General features: G+C 39.0%; 1 protein-coding gene across 4 annotated transcripts in view; it reads left to right on the top strand.

Moving 5' to 3' along the window:
* Positions 1-17,280, top strand: part of PLCH1 (phospholipase C eta 1) — an 80,077-nt gene that overhangs the window by 39,060 nt on the left and 23,737 nt on the right. For all 4 annotated transcript variants that reach the window (XM_061371592.1, XM_061371595.1, XM_061371594.1 and 1 more), the window contains 7 exons: positions 200-443; positions 3,466-3,595; positions 6,385-6,555; positions 10,385-10,478; positions 13,188-13,391; positions 14,926-15,046; positions 16,338-16,509. In XM_061371592.1, the coding sequence (XP_061227576.1) occupies positions 200-443; positions 3,466-3,595; positions 6,385-6,555; positions 10,385-10,478; positions 13,188-13,391; positions 14,926-15,046; positions 16,338-16,509 (1,136 nt within the window). The remainder of the gene's footprint in view (positions 1-199; positions 444-3,465; positions 3,596-6,384; positions 6,556-10,384; positions 10,479-13,187; positions 13,392-14,925; positions 15,047-16,337; positions 16,510-17,280) is intronic.

Genomic DNA, 17,280 nt, shown 5'->3' with positions numbered 1-17,280 from the left:
CTGGCCTGCCTTCAAGGCAGCTCCGCAGTACATGTGGCTTGGACAAACCTAGAAAACAAAAAGCGCTTTGGAATATGACAATGTAACATTAACAAATGTCTAATGACATTTTGCCTGAATAATTCAGAATAGCTAAAACCAGAAAGAGGTTGGGTGGATATCCAAGCATGCCAATTTTTATTTTCCCTTTTCCCAACAGTTGTCATTGACTCTATTTACAAAGTCACTGAAGGCCGGCAGTCTGAAATCTTCCACCGCCATGCAGAGGGGAACTTTGACCCGAGCTGTTGCTTTACCATTTACCATGGCAACCACATGGAGTCACTGGATCTGATTACATCTAACCCAGAGGAAGCTCGCACCTGGATCACAGGACTGAAATATTTGATGGCTGGAATAAGTGATGAGGACTCACTTGCTAAGCGACAGAGAACACATGATCAGTATCCTTTTATGAACCTCAGCTCCAGCTTCTGATTCAGTGTTTCTGACTTGTATTTTTTGTGTTTTAGTGACTTCAGCATAGGGTTTGCTTTCACCTGCTGTTATGTGATCAAAAACCTTACCATTGATTGTGATGAAAGCTTGAGTAATGGGTTTGACATGGACACTTACCTGTGCAATAAAATATCAGCTGTACCTTAGGGATTGTATTAAGCTGCATTGAAGTCAGGGGATAGTCTTGCATTTTGTTAGTGAAATTCTTGTTGAAGAGTCAAGTCATTTCTAGTTATCGCAGTAAATACTAACCTATCCTGGGTTCAGCAGTAACAGTCATTTTTCTCCTTCTTAGTAGCTGGTGCAGCGCTGATAATACCGATGTTTTTAGTTACTGCTCAAATGTTTAGTCTGACCAAGGACTTTCTGAGCCTCAAGCTCTGCCAGGGAGGAGGGGAAGCTGGGATGAAGCAGAAACAGGACATCTGACCCAAACTAGCCAAAGAGATATTCCATACCACAGCATGTCATGCCTAGGATGTAACTGAGAGTTACCCAGAAGGGCTCATTCACTGTTTGGTCGGGCTGGGTATCAATGGGTGGTATTGTATTCTCTTCCCTTGTTATTTCCCTTATCATTATTATTATTGGTGGTAGCATCAGTGATGTGTGTTACACCCTAGTTACTAAACTGTTCTTACCTCAACCTGTGGGAGTTACATTCTTTCGATTCTCCTCCCCAGCCCTCCGCGTGGGGGGGGGGAGAAAGAGGGGGAGTGAGAGAGCAGGCTGCATGGGTTACTGACTGCATGTCATTACCATGACATAACCTCAGCATGATTTCAGGATTTCTGTCATCTTCTGTGTTTTTGTTCTGCTGTAAATTGCAAAGTCCATTAGAAGACACTGTCTTCAAGATACTGTTAATTGAAAACTTGAATTCATTAGCCTCTGCACAAGTGAAACTCAATGTTTTTAGGAGTCTTCAAGTAAACTGACTTGTAATTCCTTGTCATCTCTGTTTCTCCTGGTCAGTGTATGTCAGATACGTGTCTGCTTCTTAGCCTCCATTGATTGTCAGGAGCACAAATCTTTAAAGCTCCTTAAATGTTTGTTGTAACCTAGCAACCAAAATGAACTTCTTATAAAGATCATGTCCATTGAATATTTCTTTGATGTGCTTGATTTCACAACAGTGTTGACTAGTATTTTAGGCCAGGTTGGACCGGGCTTTGAGGAACCTGGTCTAGTGGAAAGTGTCCCTGCTTGTGGCAGGGCAATTAGAACTGTGTGATATTTAAGCTCCCTTACAAACCAAACCATTCTACGATTCATTCTATGTTAAATACAAAGAACACTCTTCCCACTAAAGCAAAACCTCCCCTCAAAAAAACCGCAGAACAACAAACCAATAAACAACAAAGCCCATATTGACTAAAATTGTAACCTGTCTCTTCTGCCACCTGTAAATTTGCAGTGATCACTTGTAAATATTCCTTCTGAAGAATATATATCAGGTATTTTTAATTCGTATTTCCAGTGTTTAATTCTGATACAAGATAGGCACAGGTCCATTTGGGGAATATACTGCATACACTGTTGCACACATACTCAGCTTGCTGTATTTATCCACAACTTTTCCAAGCTGCATGTCCTCTACTGATGAAACATCACTTCAAGTCTCGTTTGTGGTATCAAAAGGGGCAGCTGGGAGACTGCAGACAGAATGACCCTATACCAGTTCCACCTAGCATAAGGACTTGGCAAAAGCTGAAAAGGGATATACGTGCAAAGAAGGGGTAAAAGGTACTGGTTAGAAAGTGGAGAAATTCAAGCAGAAGGGAGGGAGAAGTGGAAGATGATATTGAAACAAGCTCAACAGTATTTGAAAACTTAGAGTATGTTCTCAGAGAAGTTAGTAGCAGGAATGAGAGTGTGAAGGGGCTGGTATTGTGAACCTGTAAATAATAGTCCAAACCAGTACCAGTTATAAGCCTTTGAATGAAACTGTAGTGGGGCAGGGAGAGGGGGAGAGAAAAACTGGTTTAGTGTCAGCTCAAGCCCATGTAAACCTGCAGAACATCCCAATAAAGGTTGTGTTAAAAATGAGCTCTATGCTGCTTGAAGAATCACCTCTTGTTTTCTGAATTTGGCAGCTGTTGACTTTATTTGATGCCCTTTTGCCCTTGTGAGGGGAGAAAAAGCAAATGTATGGGCGCTATCCATTTTCTCTGTGCCATTTACAGTCTTACAGTTCCGATGCCCTCTGGAAGTGTAACACAAGGTGAGGACAGCGATATTGAAGATAAAGTGGTGGACAAAGAACTTGTCCAGAGATGGAAGAGTTATACAGATACAGGTGAAAGAACTGTGTGACAGTCTTGGAGGAGAGAGCATGGAAAACCAAGAATGGTTAATTTTTAATGATGTTCTGATGGAAACCAGAGGCCGATAATCATGTACTTGGGCTGGTTTAACAGAGTCTTCCTTATTCTATCCTCTTACACTAGATTAACATCATCCCTGCTACAGATGGCTATTGAGCTTGATTCCTTAGAGTTGAATCACAAAATCACCAGCCCTCAAATATAACTGTTTTAGTTGAACCAGGCAGGAGGTGCAATAGCAAATTGTACCACAGGGTGTACAGTAGTAAAAATGCTTTGGTTTGGCATGAGTGTGTGAACAATGCAGACAGCACCAGATCTTTGCCAGCAATAACTTTATTTCACAGTGTACCCATGATAACAATAATGCAGGCTGTGGGAAGTCTATATGCAAATGTTCTACCTGGAAGCACTGGCTTGAGTAAAACTTGTTTGTGAAGACTGAATTGAATAATGCCCAAGTTTTTCTTCCTGGAAGTTGTTAAGGTTCTCTGCTAAGGAGGATTACTTCCCTGCCCAGAAGAGTTGGGGCAGAGACTTGTTCTCCTGAATCTGAATCTTGTCCCTTACCTCTTAACTACTCTGTTTCCCTATGCATGAGGAAATTGCACTCTTGTACCTTTCCTTGACACATTTGTAGCTGGGTCAAACAAACCTTTGAGGAGGCTGACAAGAATGGAGATGGCCTGCTGAATATTGAAGAGATCCATCAGCTGATGCATAAACTAAATGTTAACCTGCCCCGCAGGAAGGTCCGGCAGATGTTTCAGGTTGGTAGTCTCTAACACAGTTTTGCTGTGGTAAGATAGTGCCAGCTACGGTCTGTTTCTGTACAGATCCAGAATAGGATTTGTAAGTTGTGGCTTTAAACTCTGTCGTTTCCAGCACCTCAGACTTTCTTTGAGCCTCAACCTTTTTGTAGACAAGGATGCATCAGAACATTGTTTTAATAATGTGAGCCACACAGAAGACAATTTATTAATATTACTTTTTCAGATGCATGATTGTTTTCATCTCTGAACTGAATTGTTCTATGCTGGCATTGATGGACAATGAAGTTCCTCAGTTTCTATTGAAATACTTTTTCATTTCCTTTATGGAAAATGATTTAATAGAGACTAGCTTTATGACAGTAATTGTTTGTTTTGGGTGTCGTTTTTTTTAAAAAAAGCTTCCTCTTACTTAGCCAGAATCAATTTTTTTATTTCTGTCTGAAAGCAGTTATCATTTTCCACCAGCCCTAGTATTTACTGATAGAAATAGACAAAAGATAAGCCAAGGACGTAATGAAGAGCAAAATATTTTTTTCTTAACTCTTAAGAAACAGTAGCAGCCAAAAGCTGATTTGCTATAAAACATAGGAAAGTTAAAGAATCTTCTATGGAAGTAACTTGGTTTTTGGTCATAAACCCCACATTAGAGATATACATCTATGGAGTTTTCAAGTTACTCCCCAATGACTTGAGAAGTGTGGAAACTGGTGGGGTTGTGTTGCAGTAATGAATACAGGTTGTATTTGTTCCCACAAATGATAAATATCATTTAATATATGTAGTAGATATAAAATGCTTCAAAATCCAACTCAGCACCAGATAGCTGGGAATTATTTTCTTCTCAGCTTACTTTGTGATCTGAGTTTATAGCTCAGATGGGATTAGAACTAATAAGGTGTACTGAAATGCAGCTTCCTGAGATCCTCAGGTTTTGCTGATACTGTGCACTGCTACAGGAGAGGGAGGGAGTTGTGAAGCCATGTACTGAGAGGAAAAATAATGTAGTTCTGTCTGCACTGTTAAACTGCCTAGGAATGAGTGCACTCTAGAAACCGTTAGCCTTTGTATAATCAGAGGCAGCTTTTGATTAAAAATGAAATGCTTTATTTACTTTCATTTTGCTGCACTTGCTGCCAGCATATACCTGAGTTAATGTCCTAGACCTCACAGATATGGTTGAAGTTATTAAGGTCGAGTAGAAAAGTAGCGTTGAAAGTTTGTTTACTGTTAGTCATTCAGGGCTCAATCCTAGAGGTCTTACCCCACAAGCAGTGCTTTGTGCCAGCAGTTCTATGGACTTCCAGGACTTAATGCGTGATAAAGGCAGTAGCAGAATAATGGTGGGACAAATCCTTGCCCCTGTATCTAGCTACTCTGCCCTGTTCTTGCACTTAATCTGCTCAGGTGGTACTGTTTATGTGACTTAGCATTACAGTTCAGACATGGCACAAACAGTACCTGTCCTGGAGGAGCACTTGTGGTCCATGGGGGTGGCTGGGCATATGACAAAGTCCAGACCCTGCACCTGGGAATAGAGTATGGGGCTGCTACTTCAGTTCTGTGAATGTACTAAGAGTAAAGATGGTTTCCTGTTATAAGACTTCAAGGTGGAGTATTTTATGTGAAGGGGAAAGTAGAACTGGATCCTTGGAAAGCAAGCCGGGTCAGAGATGTGTTCATTGTATCTGCTCCTCTTCTGTAGAAAAAGTGAGGTTGGACACCAATTGGAAGAGCATTCTTGTGAAGGAAGAAGTGATAGCAGGATGAATATGTCCTCCATCTGGAGAAGAGCTTGTATTTGGTGCACAGCTGTAGACGCAAGACCATAGGTTCAAAGCAAAGTCAGTGTTGAAAAGGCTCTCTGCACAGAAGGTGTTCTGAACAGAAGAAAACACCACTTTTAACAGAACATGACTTGAGAATGGCAATGGGGTTTATAACTGCAGAGAAAAAAACCTATATACAGCTATGAATGAAGTTCATTATTCTAAACATTTATTTCATTTTGTCTCCATTATCTGCTTATGGCCTAAAACTTTGCAAGAGTTGAAGTTTCCATGAAGTTTGTTTTTTTGTGGGGACCTGCATGAAGTTTGACAGTTCTCCAGAATATATTGTTTGTTTTTTAAATCCAAAGCAATCCTCTTAGGCAGATGTTCACAGTAAAAAGCTTGTATTAACATGCTTTAAGTACTGTTTCCTTCTCTTTCTACCTCTGAGGATAAACAAAACCTGCCAAGACTGAGGCTATTTGGCATATGTTGTGGTGTGGAGTCTTATTGCTGCTGCAGACTTGTTCCCTCTGCAGAGTGCTGACAGGGGGCTGAGTGTGTTGCAGTTTGGATTACCGTATAAGACTGATATTGTCCTGAATGTTTTCAAATCTGAGACCCTGTTGTTAGGGGAAGCCATGGGTGAAATTATTAGATTCCTTACTATGTTTTAATCCAGGATAACTGCAGGGCATACAAGAGAGTAACAGAGATGAGAATAAAGCCCAGGGTGAGCCTCTCAACAGGGGTAACAAATTCAAAACAGGATGGAATTGAGACTTCCGTAAGACACCTGTAGCTTTAGTGTGGCAACTGTTTTCACAAAAAAAAAAAAAAAATCCAATAGGTGGTATTATAATTTTGCACTTATTTTTGCCACTGGAATTTGTGTCTGAACAGAATGTTGCAGACTGGAATTTATTAGATTTCTGTTGTCTATGTAAAACCTGTTCTGCTTTGTTCCCTGAATTCACCTGTGTTTAGCATGCTTATCTGAATTTCTTTACCTCTTAGGAAGCAGACACAGATGAGAACCAAGGAACCCTAAATTTTGAAGAATTTTCAGTGTTTTACAAGATGATGTCCTTACGTCGAGATCTCTACTTACTGCTCTTAAGTTACAGTGACAAGAAGGATCATCTCACTGTTGAAGAACTTGCTCAGTTTCTAAAGATGGAACAAAAGGTATGGGAATACTAGGCAGGCATATATATGAACATTTAAATATATCCAAGTATAGGGAAAAATGTTCAGACAGCTGTTGTGTGACTGTTTGCTCTTCCCTCTGCCTTTCTGCTGCACTCACGGCACATCAAGTGCTTTTATTTCAGTCATAGCAGAGACCTTTTTGATTCTTGTGCTGATGGTTTTATGCAGTTACAAGGTTCGTGTTACAAACACGAAATGTTTAGTTTTGATTTCATGAGAGTGAGGTTTCCCCATGTGCCTGCTTGCCACTTGGATCAGTTACTTTATAATACAGTGTTCCTCTGTGCTGAAAATAAGGGCAGCCTGCTGAGAATTTGCCTACAGCAGCATTCTCTGCGTGCTCCAAGAAAGTGCTTCATATAGAATGATGTGCCCTGTTATGCTCCCAAGGGACAAGAATCAGGTGGAATTGCTAATACTGTGGCACCATATTGGTACCAAACTGGTATCTTCTGTTGTTAAAAGGGCGGCTGTTGTATGGAGCTCAAAAGAAACTGATAGCAAAAATTAATGCCCCTGTTCATTTTAATTGAGCTAAAAAGGAAACAATTTTATAACAGTTACACCCTCGGAACATGCACATATAATTATGTAAAGCTTTTTGTTAATTATTCAGTATGGGCTAGTGCATTTTGAGTTAAGCCTTCTTGAGAGAGTAATTTTCCCCTTATTACTTCTCTACACTAATTATAGAGTATCAAAGGATTAACTAGGGATGTGGTGAATAGTGAAAATGTGACAAAAAGTGGTGAGAAGTGGGGATTAAGTACACTTCTAGAAAATGAATATTTTGAAATAACTATACCTGCTCTCTTGAGAGGTGTTTTAAAGGGATATAATGAGGTAGTATATGCCAGGGTGTGTCTGTATGTGTTAGGCTATGATCTGAAACAGTGTGTGTGGAAGGATATCAGGAGCCAGTATCCCAAAAGGAATAGGGAACTGGTAAAAATATCAGTGTTGGTACATGGACTTTAAAAACAGAAGAAACTGTAGAGCTTGTTACTGTCAGGTAAAGAAGACAATACCAGTTCGTCATGCCTAGTCAATCCTTGCTGCTTTCCAAAAAAAAGCACCAAAAACACCTCTGTGGGAACACAAACTCTTGATTGGAAAGAAAGATGATGCCTTCCTCCCTCTCTCACACAAAAGGATAATCACTATAACTGATTTATTTGGTGAGCCAGTACATCATGACATCTTACATTGACATCTTGCACTGAAATTGGAAGAATGGCTTTGATTATTTATATTTGACTTTTCTTATGGAATAAATAACTGAGCAACTAAAGCCTAAACCATTACAGTACTTTTGACGTGCCTGGTGGGTTAGAATCCTGTCTAGGAATACCTGTTATTAGCATTGTGCTGCTTTTCTAAATTCTCCTTTTTTTTTTTTTTGTAACTTCCCTTCTACTTTACATTCCCTTCTCCCACTCTCTTTCCTATGAGAATGGGAAATGAGAACAATTCACATTCTTAACTTGTGGGACTTTGGCAGAGGAGGTCTCTCCTATTACTTCACATTGCAGTGCTTTGCAGCTTCAGATAGCATTAGACTTTTGGCAATAGGTTTGTCTGACCTGCATCCAGTCAGATTGGTGAAATCAAAAGTGATTTCCCTCTTCTTTCTTATACTTCTACACTGAAGATTAGGGATAATGTGGGTGTTTTTTTTTGTAGTTCTGTAGGATCTTGTTTTCAGAAAATTAATTAGTAGTTCATTTAGTTAAAAACGAAGTCTTATTGGTTATTCAAAGGCTGATGCTCTTGTAAAGGAGATATCTCCATCAAAATTAAAGCGTTTAACCAGGAACCTAAAAAGTAGCTATGTATTCAAAAGGTTTTGGAAATACTGCTGTTGGCCATCTTCAATAATTCATCTATCTAAATATTCAGTTATTGATAATGATCATTGCTATTTTATATCAATTTTAGTGAAATACTTTAAAACTTAATGAAAACAAATTTAAATGAGTAGCCTAAGTCATCATCTCTCAATCTCCAGTTAAAAAGCATTAATCAGTGGGCTTTTTCCTAGCAGATGCAGCTTTGGACTAGATTAGACATTTTCATTCCCAGAGCACACAAGTATGCTGCCATTCAGCCATCAAGGAGCCATACGGGATAATGAAAACTTTATCTGTAGCCAGCTCATGCTGAAGAAGGGCCTGCTATGAATAGTGTTTGCAATCAAACAGCAACATTTACTTGAGCTAAGATAATCAGTTGGGTTTTTTCCTACTGAATTGTTCTTTTTCCTATAATCCTGTGTAATTCCTGCAGGCATCTCATGATTGTTGGTTTAGATAGGAGATATAAATGTTTGGAGAAGGAGATGGGCCAAGCCATGCTTTCCCTATGCAACAGTAAAACAGAGGGAAGGGCAAAGGGCAGAAAGGCTAGAAAATAGCTCTGTCTCTCAACTCATATGGCAACTCAAGCTGAAGTGTTCACATGCTTACCTTCTGTTACTATACTTCTAACATTGACATATCTAGTTTTTCACCTCCTCTGGTAAGTTTCATACTTGGGCCATAGCCTTTTAGTTGTTATGAAATATGGTCAGTCATGGCATCCAAATTTGTTAAGAGGAACCCAGCACTTGGCAGGATTGGGCCCTTAAAGAAGATGAGATAGAGTCAACATACTTCTAGATTTCCATGTAGCTGAATGCTGTTGCCAGGAATCCTGAGCTACAGGAAATAATGGAAAGCCCAAATTCATCAAAGGCCACAGAGAGAGCAGTGTAAATAAAACTGATGTTGCCATCTGAAAGAGAAGTCCATTAGTAAGAACCGTTAACAGAGAGACTGTTTTCAGATTTAAAACAATAAATACTCTGTAATCTGCATGATGACTAACCTCACTTCTGCCTCTGAAGCAGTCATGTCAACAGAGACAACACATTATCTGAGAGGGGGAACTGCATGTTCCTGTGCTTCCAGAATGTCTGCATGTCAGGGCATTTGAGCTAACTTTGACAAAGGATGCCGAGTACAACCAGTAAACAAAATAATGATACAAATAAGCTGCCAAAGGTTTTAGTGTTGTCATTATCATCCTGTGATATTGTTATTGGAGGAAATGAAATACACCCAATTGTATTTCTCACTTTGGTTTTATGCACATTCAGGGTGGTGTGACAAGAGAAGAGCTGAGCAACAAAAGCTGCTACTTTCCTTTAAAATTAAAGGAAACAGAAGCATATGGTGATACTTTGACCACACTAGTCAGTTAGGACTTAAGCTGATGGCTAGTTGAAGCTGATTACAAAACTCTTACTTGTTTCAGAAGAGCTGCTGATTTTCTTTTTAGAATCTAATCATTTATCTCAGCCTGTGTATTATAGTGAACGCTCCTGGAAGTAATAAAATCACAGAAGTGGAAAATGCATGAAAATGAAATCAAACCCTGCCAAATTTTTTTGCATGTTTAAGTTGATTATATGAAAGAATATAACTTCATAGTTCTCATTTCATCAGTATTGCCCAGTACAAATAGTAAGTGTGCTTAACAGTTGATTTTAGTCTTTAAATTACAATAACACACCTTTTAAGTGATTGCTGCCTCTCCTGTTTTTATCCTCAAAGATAAGAGCCATGAGGCTTGTGCCAAAAATAAAATCAAAATCATAAAGTCTTTTACAGTAGTGTTACTGACTCTCTTACTCATATTTGACTGATCTCAATTTGATCATAAGTTTTTTTCCACTGAACTCAGAAGCCTGAAGTAAGGTTTGACATGCTTGTGACATGGTATTTAAAGTAAGTGCACCAATACTGAGGGGTTTTTTTTTGTGCAGATGAATAATGTGACACCAGAATATTGTCTTGACATCATACAGAAGTTTGAAGTATCAGAAGAAAACAAGAAACAAAATGTTCTTGGGATTGAAGGTAAAGGTTTTGATTTCAGAATTATATTTGTCTCTATATAATGTAGTGGAATGGAAAAGCTTTAACAGTGTTTTGGTGTAGCTTATAATATTTGACTGATAGGATGTTATGTAGATTAGCAGTTTGATCAGTAGTGCAGGTGCGTTTTTTGTGGGACATGGCAGAGATGAGAGTAGGTGGGGTGAATTAGCAGTTAGTATTATGCAGTGATGCATCATAACCATCAGACAGTAATGTGATTGCCTTGGGCTTGAATGAATTTGTTGCTGAGTATTTGTAAAACACAAATGTAAAACATTCTATACCATGTGATTTATACCACATCTTGCTCATAATTGCAGCAATAAAAGCAAAGTTTCCATTCTGCTCTGTCTTTGCAGGTTTGGAGTTGCTCCTGTACAATCCATTGATTTATGCTTATGTGAAATAAGCATATGAAATGAAATACGGGTAGTTGCATTTTCTTTGGGTTTGAAAACCTCATTCATCTTATTTGCTAAAGCGATTCTAAATGGTTTATTTGTTCAGAACCCAGCTTGGAATCAAATGAAAATCTGAACTGGCATGAAATAGATTAAATGCCATGGTGTGTTAATTTGCCCAGAAGACAGCTTTCATGAAGCAGCATAATTTAAATGGTGACTTTGGGGCGGGGGAAGGAGAATTCTTTCACATGGTACTTAAATCCTTGGTATAACCTTCCAGATCTTAAACAAGCCTCTGGTGTGACCCAGGGCACTGTACTTGAACTGAAGTAAGGATAGAAAAATGAACAAGCTATGCACTTAGATAAGAAATATTTCTGAAAGCATTGCTGTTCCTCTTAACCTTACTGCTGCTACTTTTGTGTTTGAGCGGCTTTCAGGGTTAGTGTTGTTTGCACTATCCTTTTGTAATATTTTACATTTCTCTGTCTCAAAGGAGGTATTTTTAAAACTTTATCTATCTAAAGCTGATTTACAGAAGTATAAACCAAGTATCATCTTGTCAGATAAACTTGAAGCATAGGGAAAACTGTAACGTATAGTGAAATTAGCTAGATGTTTGAGTTGGCTAGCATGGACCCTGTGCTCCTTGCGCTGCAGTGTAGCTGTTTGGGTGGTGCTACCTTGTCTACATATTATATTCAGTCAGGGTAGTGCTTACAGTAAAGGAGTGTCACTGGGGCAGAGTCAGCGATAAACTCAGGGAGTGGGGGAAAGGATGGAAAGGAATCATTTGCTTCAAAGTCAGGATGACAGTCTAACTCTCACTTCTGTCCTGTGATCTGTCTAAGAAAGATCTGACAATTTCACTTCGATAAAGTGTGTTATTTTGTTTTGTTCTTGACACTTGTGCTTTCTGAAGATAACTTCTCAACTTGGGACCCATGGAGCATTAACAGCAGCATGAAGTCCTGGCAGCTCTGCAGGATACCAAACCTATACTCTTGCAGGTGTCATAACCTTTGTCTCTTCTGCTGCCCAGTATTTGAGGGATTTCCTCTGCATCCTCTTATTTACGATACATTACACTTGTGACAGAGCAGAACAGAATACCTTTTACCTGCTAACATCACAAGGGTCCATTGAGGGAAAGATGGTGCACATGTCAAATTCTTTGCATCCTGCTGAAAGGGAGGCTGAGGTTCCTCCCCCTCTTCCACCTTCCCATCTACATTCCCAGCAAGCAAATCACTTGCCCTCCAAGCCACAATTCATCATCCGAGGAAATGCAGGCTGATGCTGCCAAAGCATTTGACCCAATTTCTCAGTTATACTGATGCTTTAACAAGGATCATGAGGGGGTAAGGGGTACCAGTTTGAGAAAAAGGGGAAGGAAAAGACAGTTTTTATAGCAGTAATGACTCATGGTTTAGCTGCTTACTCTCTGCAATAGCATCTAGATGAAGAGATCATTTTTATCTCACAGAATAATGGTGAGGGAGGATATTTTCTTCCACTAGTTCTAACAGAATCAGTAACGGATTTTTCTGTTCCACTTAATAGCAGAGTGGTTTTGTCTGAACTGCAGAAGTCAGCTGGAGCACACTTGTTTGCCTGTGCACTGGATTTGGTGTAGGCTTGTCAGGGTTTCATAGAATTTTTACTTGTGTGGTTTTGTCATCTGCCCCTTTTGAGGGTCTGAATGAAACATCTGATCTGAAAATAGGTTGGCCAGTGACCGTATCTATCTGTCTTGTTTTCAGCCTTCTCATATAGCTACTGTTCTTTACTTTTTATGCTTCTCTTAGAATCCTATTTTGTTTTTCACTATTAGTTGTTAATTAATTTCTAAAGAGTCTTAGCTCAATGTCACATTTTGCAAATGCTTGATTTTTATTTTTCAGAGAAGTCATAAATGTCTTTCTAGATTATATTTGCTTTTTTAGTTCAAAGCTGTTTGAAAATTGTCTGGGTTGGCTCTTGGGAATGTATTCTTGTCAAAGGTGTCAGAACTTCTATAGGCTTCAAAAAGAAACACCTATGTGTGTGTCACCAGTGGACTGAGTCTGTGCAGCGTCTTCAGTTTGAAAAGAACCAAGCAAGTCACAGACAGTAGTTAATATGTTGAAAACACAGGGTACAGGAAGATAATCCCTGTGATGGGGTTTTGGAGACCACAAGCACAGACAAGCATAAACAGAAAAAAATATATGTTACTGTGCAAATTGTTTACTTGGCAAATAGGTACTGCATCTATTGCAAAACTGTTTCTCTTTGTTCGAAGGTTTCACCAATTTCATGCGCAGTCCTGCTTGTGATATATTTAATCCACTGCACTGCGAAGTGCATCAGGATATGGATCAACCCCTTTGTAACTACTTTATTGCTTCATCTCACAATACATACCTGACGGGAGACCAGCTGCTGTCCCAGTCCAGAGTGGAGATGTATGCACGAGTGCTGCAAGATGGTTGTCGGTGTGTTGAAGGTATATTTTTATTGTGACTTGCTGGCTCTGGGAAGTATGGTGGATATTTCTTATGAGCACAAAGTCAGTGGCAAACTCAAAGCATCAATCCTTCACTGTCTGATTACCTTAGTTGTAAACTCTTTTTTTTCTAGCTGTCTAAACAGAATTTTCCTACTGGGGATGACCATCTCAAACATCACAGACACCACTGTTTTCTCCTGTCTGCTAGTGTGTTCTTCTGCTTTTCTCAGTCAGTGCAAGTCTTCCATTGCCCTGAATTTGTGTAAAGCATTTTTTCTGTGGCACAAGCTCCAGTAAGGCAATGGGCAGGCACCTGTTTGGGAACCTGCAGTTCCAGCAGAGCAGCCCTGGGTGTTCCGCTCTGCAGTTCCCCCATGCATCACAGAACAGCTTCCAAATCCACATTGTTCTGAATGAGCTAAACCAACAAAGACCTTTTTGTTTCACAAGCTGAATGGGGAAGCGGGTGTTTGCATATGCAGTTCCTCCTGTGGGTGCAAAGGGAAGATGAAAGGTGCCTGTAGGAGGAGGATGGGTGAGGAAATAGTGCATACTGTCAGCGCAGCTGAGTATCTACTTCTGTCACCATCTTAGAGCTGAGAAATTTAGCTTTTGTCTGCCACAATGGAGAGGTAGGATGCAGTTTCATTGGCTTAACGCTGATGGATTAAAACAAGATGCTGTTTGATAGCCTGGAGAGTGTGTTGGATTCCTGTATAACTTCTGCATGATTTAAATAATAAAAAAACATTCACATTTTGTTTTCAGGATTCTGGGTAGAATAAAGTCTTTTGACAAATTTTTTAGAGCTAATATTGCAAAACTCATCTCTAGAAAAAAAAAAGTTACTCTGAATTTAGAAATTATTTAGAGAAAGTGAACCTGAGAAGATTGGGCAATCTACCACTGTACTTTCACTTCTGTAGGAAAGTTCACCAGAACGCAGAGTAGCATGCTATTTTGCTTGATCTCAAAACTGTTGTGGGTTCCATACATTCTAGCTAATAGCTCTGTGGCTTCTCTTTGTGAAGCTCTTGACTTCCTATAGAGGCAACAGTAGTAACAAGGTTGGTGTGAATCCAGGATAATTCATTAGGAGAAGTATTACTTTCCTAATCCATTCTACATGTGATGGATTTGATGCTACTTTTACTATAGTCAGTTATAAATCTGCATGTTTAGTTGGGCATGGAAAAAGACTATATTCTTTTTAAATAGTCTGTCTTTCCCAAGAGATAGCTGTAAATGCCATTTGACTGTCACACCTTTATAATGTTATATATAAGGAAAAAAATCTCTGCTTAATATAAGGGGAAGAAACTAATTTAGGTTACATATTTCTCATTTGATGTAAGAAAAAAACCTGGTTTATTAGTCTTAATTGGTAGGTCATAATAAATTGAATGAATTCTTGACACCTGCATGTTTGGGTAGTGTACATATTATTGCCAGCTCTGCCAGTAAGCAAGATGAGCAGAAATGTATCAAATCATGGGCATCTCTTAATGTATAGCTTTTTCTTTCCTAATAGTGGACTGCTGGGATGGTCCAGATGGAGAGCCGGTAGTGCACCATGGTTACACTCTTACTTCTAAAATACTTTTCCGTGATGTGGCAGAAACTATCAATAAATACGCCTTCATCAAAAACGAGTAAGTGTAGAGTGAGTTTTGAAGCTACACATGTCTGGTTTGTGTAGTTAATCCCATCTCTAAATCAACAGTCAATGTCAGGAAGTACGAATATTCCTTAAAACACACTGAAAAATTATAAATTTGATTCTGTTCCCCTGTTTGTCATATTTATTGTTCAACTACACAAGCTGTTTCCATCAATCAAGTTAGAAAATTCATCCTAAGTTAGAAAGGCCTTTCTTGCATTGTGAACTCAGTAATGTTTTGAACAGTCTGAGACTGTTGAATATCTTTGAACAGAACTTCCCACTCGTATCCACAGGAAAATTATTCTTAAAAATCAGTATATTCTCTATGTAAGGAAACTGCTTCATTTCAGTAGGAATATGAGAAGCTATCTCATACATAGTATGAGAAAATACTGCGATGTGGGGTAATGTTCAGATTCTATTTTGTTTACCATGGTAATATGTAACAGTTTATTATGAAAATCATGGAGTTTAACCACATCTCCAACAGCCTTAGATCATGAGTATAGAATTTTGAGTATTTTAGAGAGAATAAAGGGGAAATGCTTACATTCTCTTATAAAAAAAAAAAAAAAGGGCAAGAGGTGGGGGGGGGGGGTGGCAAAAAAATTCCCAACCAACAAACAAAATACTCAAGCCCAAAAGTTTGGTGTTATTGATTAGAAACAGGAGGTGGGGATTTCAAAACTGAAGGAGGTAGTTCTTTATTTGATGTGTAGTTGGCACTGGGGATTCCTTGCCATAGAATTCTGTGGATGCCAAGAGTTTAGAAAACAACAAGGCAAATTTGTGGAATGTCTTTACCTAAGGAAACTTCAGCTGTAAGTTCCCGGAGCCTTGAATCTGTTGATTCCAAAACATTTTTTTTCAGAAGCATCTTGCTGGTCACTTAGAGCTTACGAAGACTTTGTTCATGGCTCACAAGGGAATAACGTACCTTCTGCTCAGTTAGATAGAACAGCAAGGCATTCTGTTGCTGATGAGCTTTATTGCAAGTTTCTCTGTGCCTCATGCTTAGTGATCATCACTTTCAAACTTTGTCATCCTGTGTGCTAGGGGGTAGGGTTGGAGTAAGAGAGCAGAATCGCCTGCAGGGGCTATCCAAGGGATTCTGACAGAACACAGATTTGGGAGTTTATGTGTAAAGTCCTTCTTTCCAAAGTGAGTTTGTTTCCACTAACAATGCAGAAGCAAACTGTGTAAAAGAAGTTTATATGGCAAGCTGTGCAGGTCTTCTCTCTTAAAACAGTTATGACAATATCTGGGGTTTTTGCTTCTAGGTTTCCAGTGATACTGTCTATTGAAAACCATTGCAGTATTCAGCAGCAAAAGAAGATTGCTCAGTACATGAAGGAGATATTTGGTGACAAACTGGACTTGTCATCTGTAGTCACTGCAGATTCCAGACAACTTCCTAGCCCTCAAAATTTGAAAGGGAAAATTCTAGTGAAGGTAACTTGCTACCAGTGGTGTGTTCAAAATGCAAAAAAAAGTAATATTTATTGTGCTATTTATTGTATATTTTCTTTGGCTTTAGAGATCTAGTTCAGCAGTATCATGTAGAATAGTACAGATGCAGTAAGTGAGTTAAAATTCTGAGCCTTGCAGAGGCACTCAGACTGAGTTCACCTTGGACTTGGCGAATGTTCCAAAGTACTTTGGTAAGTGTTTAAACAGGGAGGTGATATCAAGAGCAGTGGAAAGAAAATTCTTCCTATTTTTTTGAGCATCTTATCTGAGAGTCTTAAAGACAAAGGTGCTTATTTTTAAACCTTAGCACCATGTCAGGAGAGCAGAAAAATGACATAAAATCCATCAATATGAATAAAAAGAACTGTGACAGTTACCTGAACCTGCTATTTTCCCTTTTTTTTTTTTTAATTTTTAATTTGCTTAAATTTGTCTGGCCTGTTATTAGTGGATATTGGTCTGTATGGTTCAGATCCCTATAGCATCTAAACATTACCCTACAGTTCTTTCTTGATACTCATATTTTGGAGTAATATAAAAGCATCTCAAATTTTCTTGTGTTTTCTTGCATTTCCCCCTCATCTTGCTTTGAGCAGTAGTTCATGAAATGAAACTATTTTCACGGTTCATCAGCTGTGTTTATGAAAGAAGAGCACTTCAGAAGGTAGCTGTAAGGAACAGTGAAGGAGGAGGAGGCCCTGGAGCACTGAAGTTAGTGTTGTATGCAAGATTAATTGTTTGAACCTCTCAGTA

Source organism: Neopsephotus bourkii, unplaced genomic scaffold (assembly GCF_033783945.1).
Source record: "Neopsephotus bourkii isolate Nb327-2 ecotype Australia unplaced genomic scaffold, CSIRO-AGI_Nbou_v1 NB_1574, whole genome shotgun sequence".
Classification (NCBI taxonomy): domain Eukaryota; kingdom Metazoa; phylum Chordata; class Aves; order Psittaciformes; family Psittacidae; genus Neopsephotus; species Neopsephotus bourkii.
The sequence above is the reverse complement of the archived record's forward strand: the minus strand, read 5'-3'. Positions and strand labels throughout refer to the sequence as shown.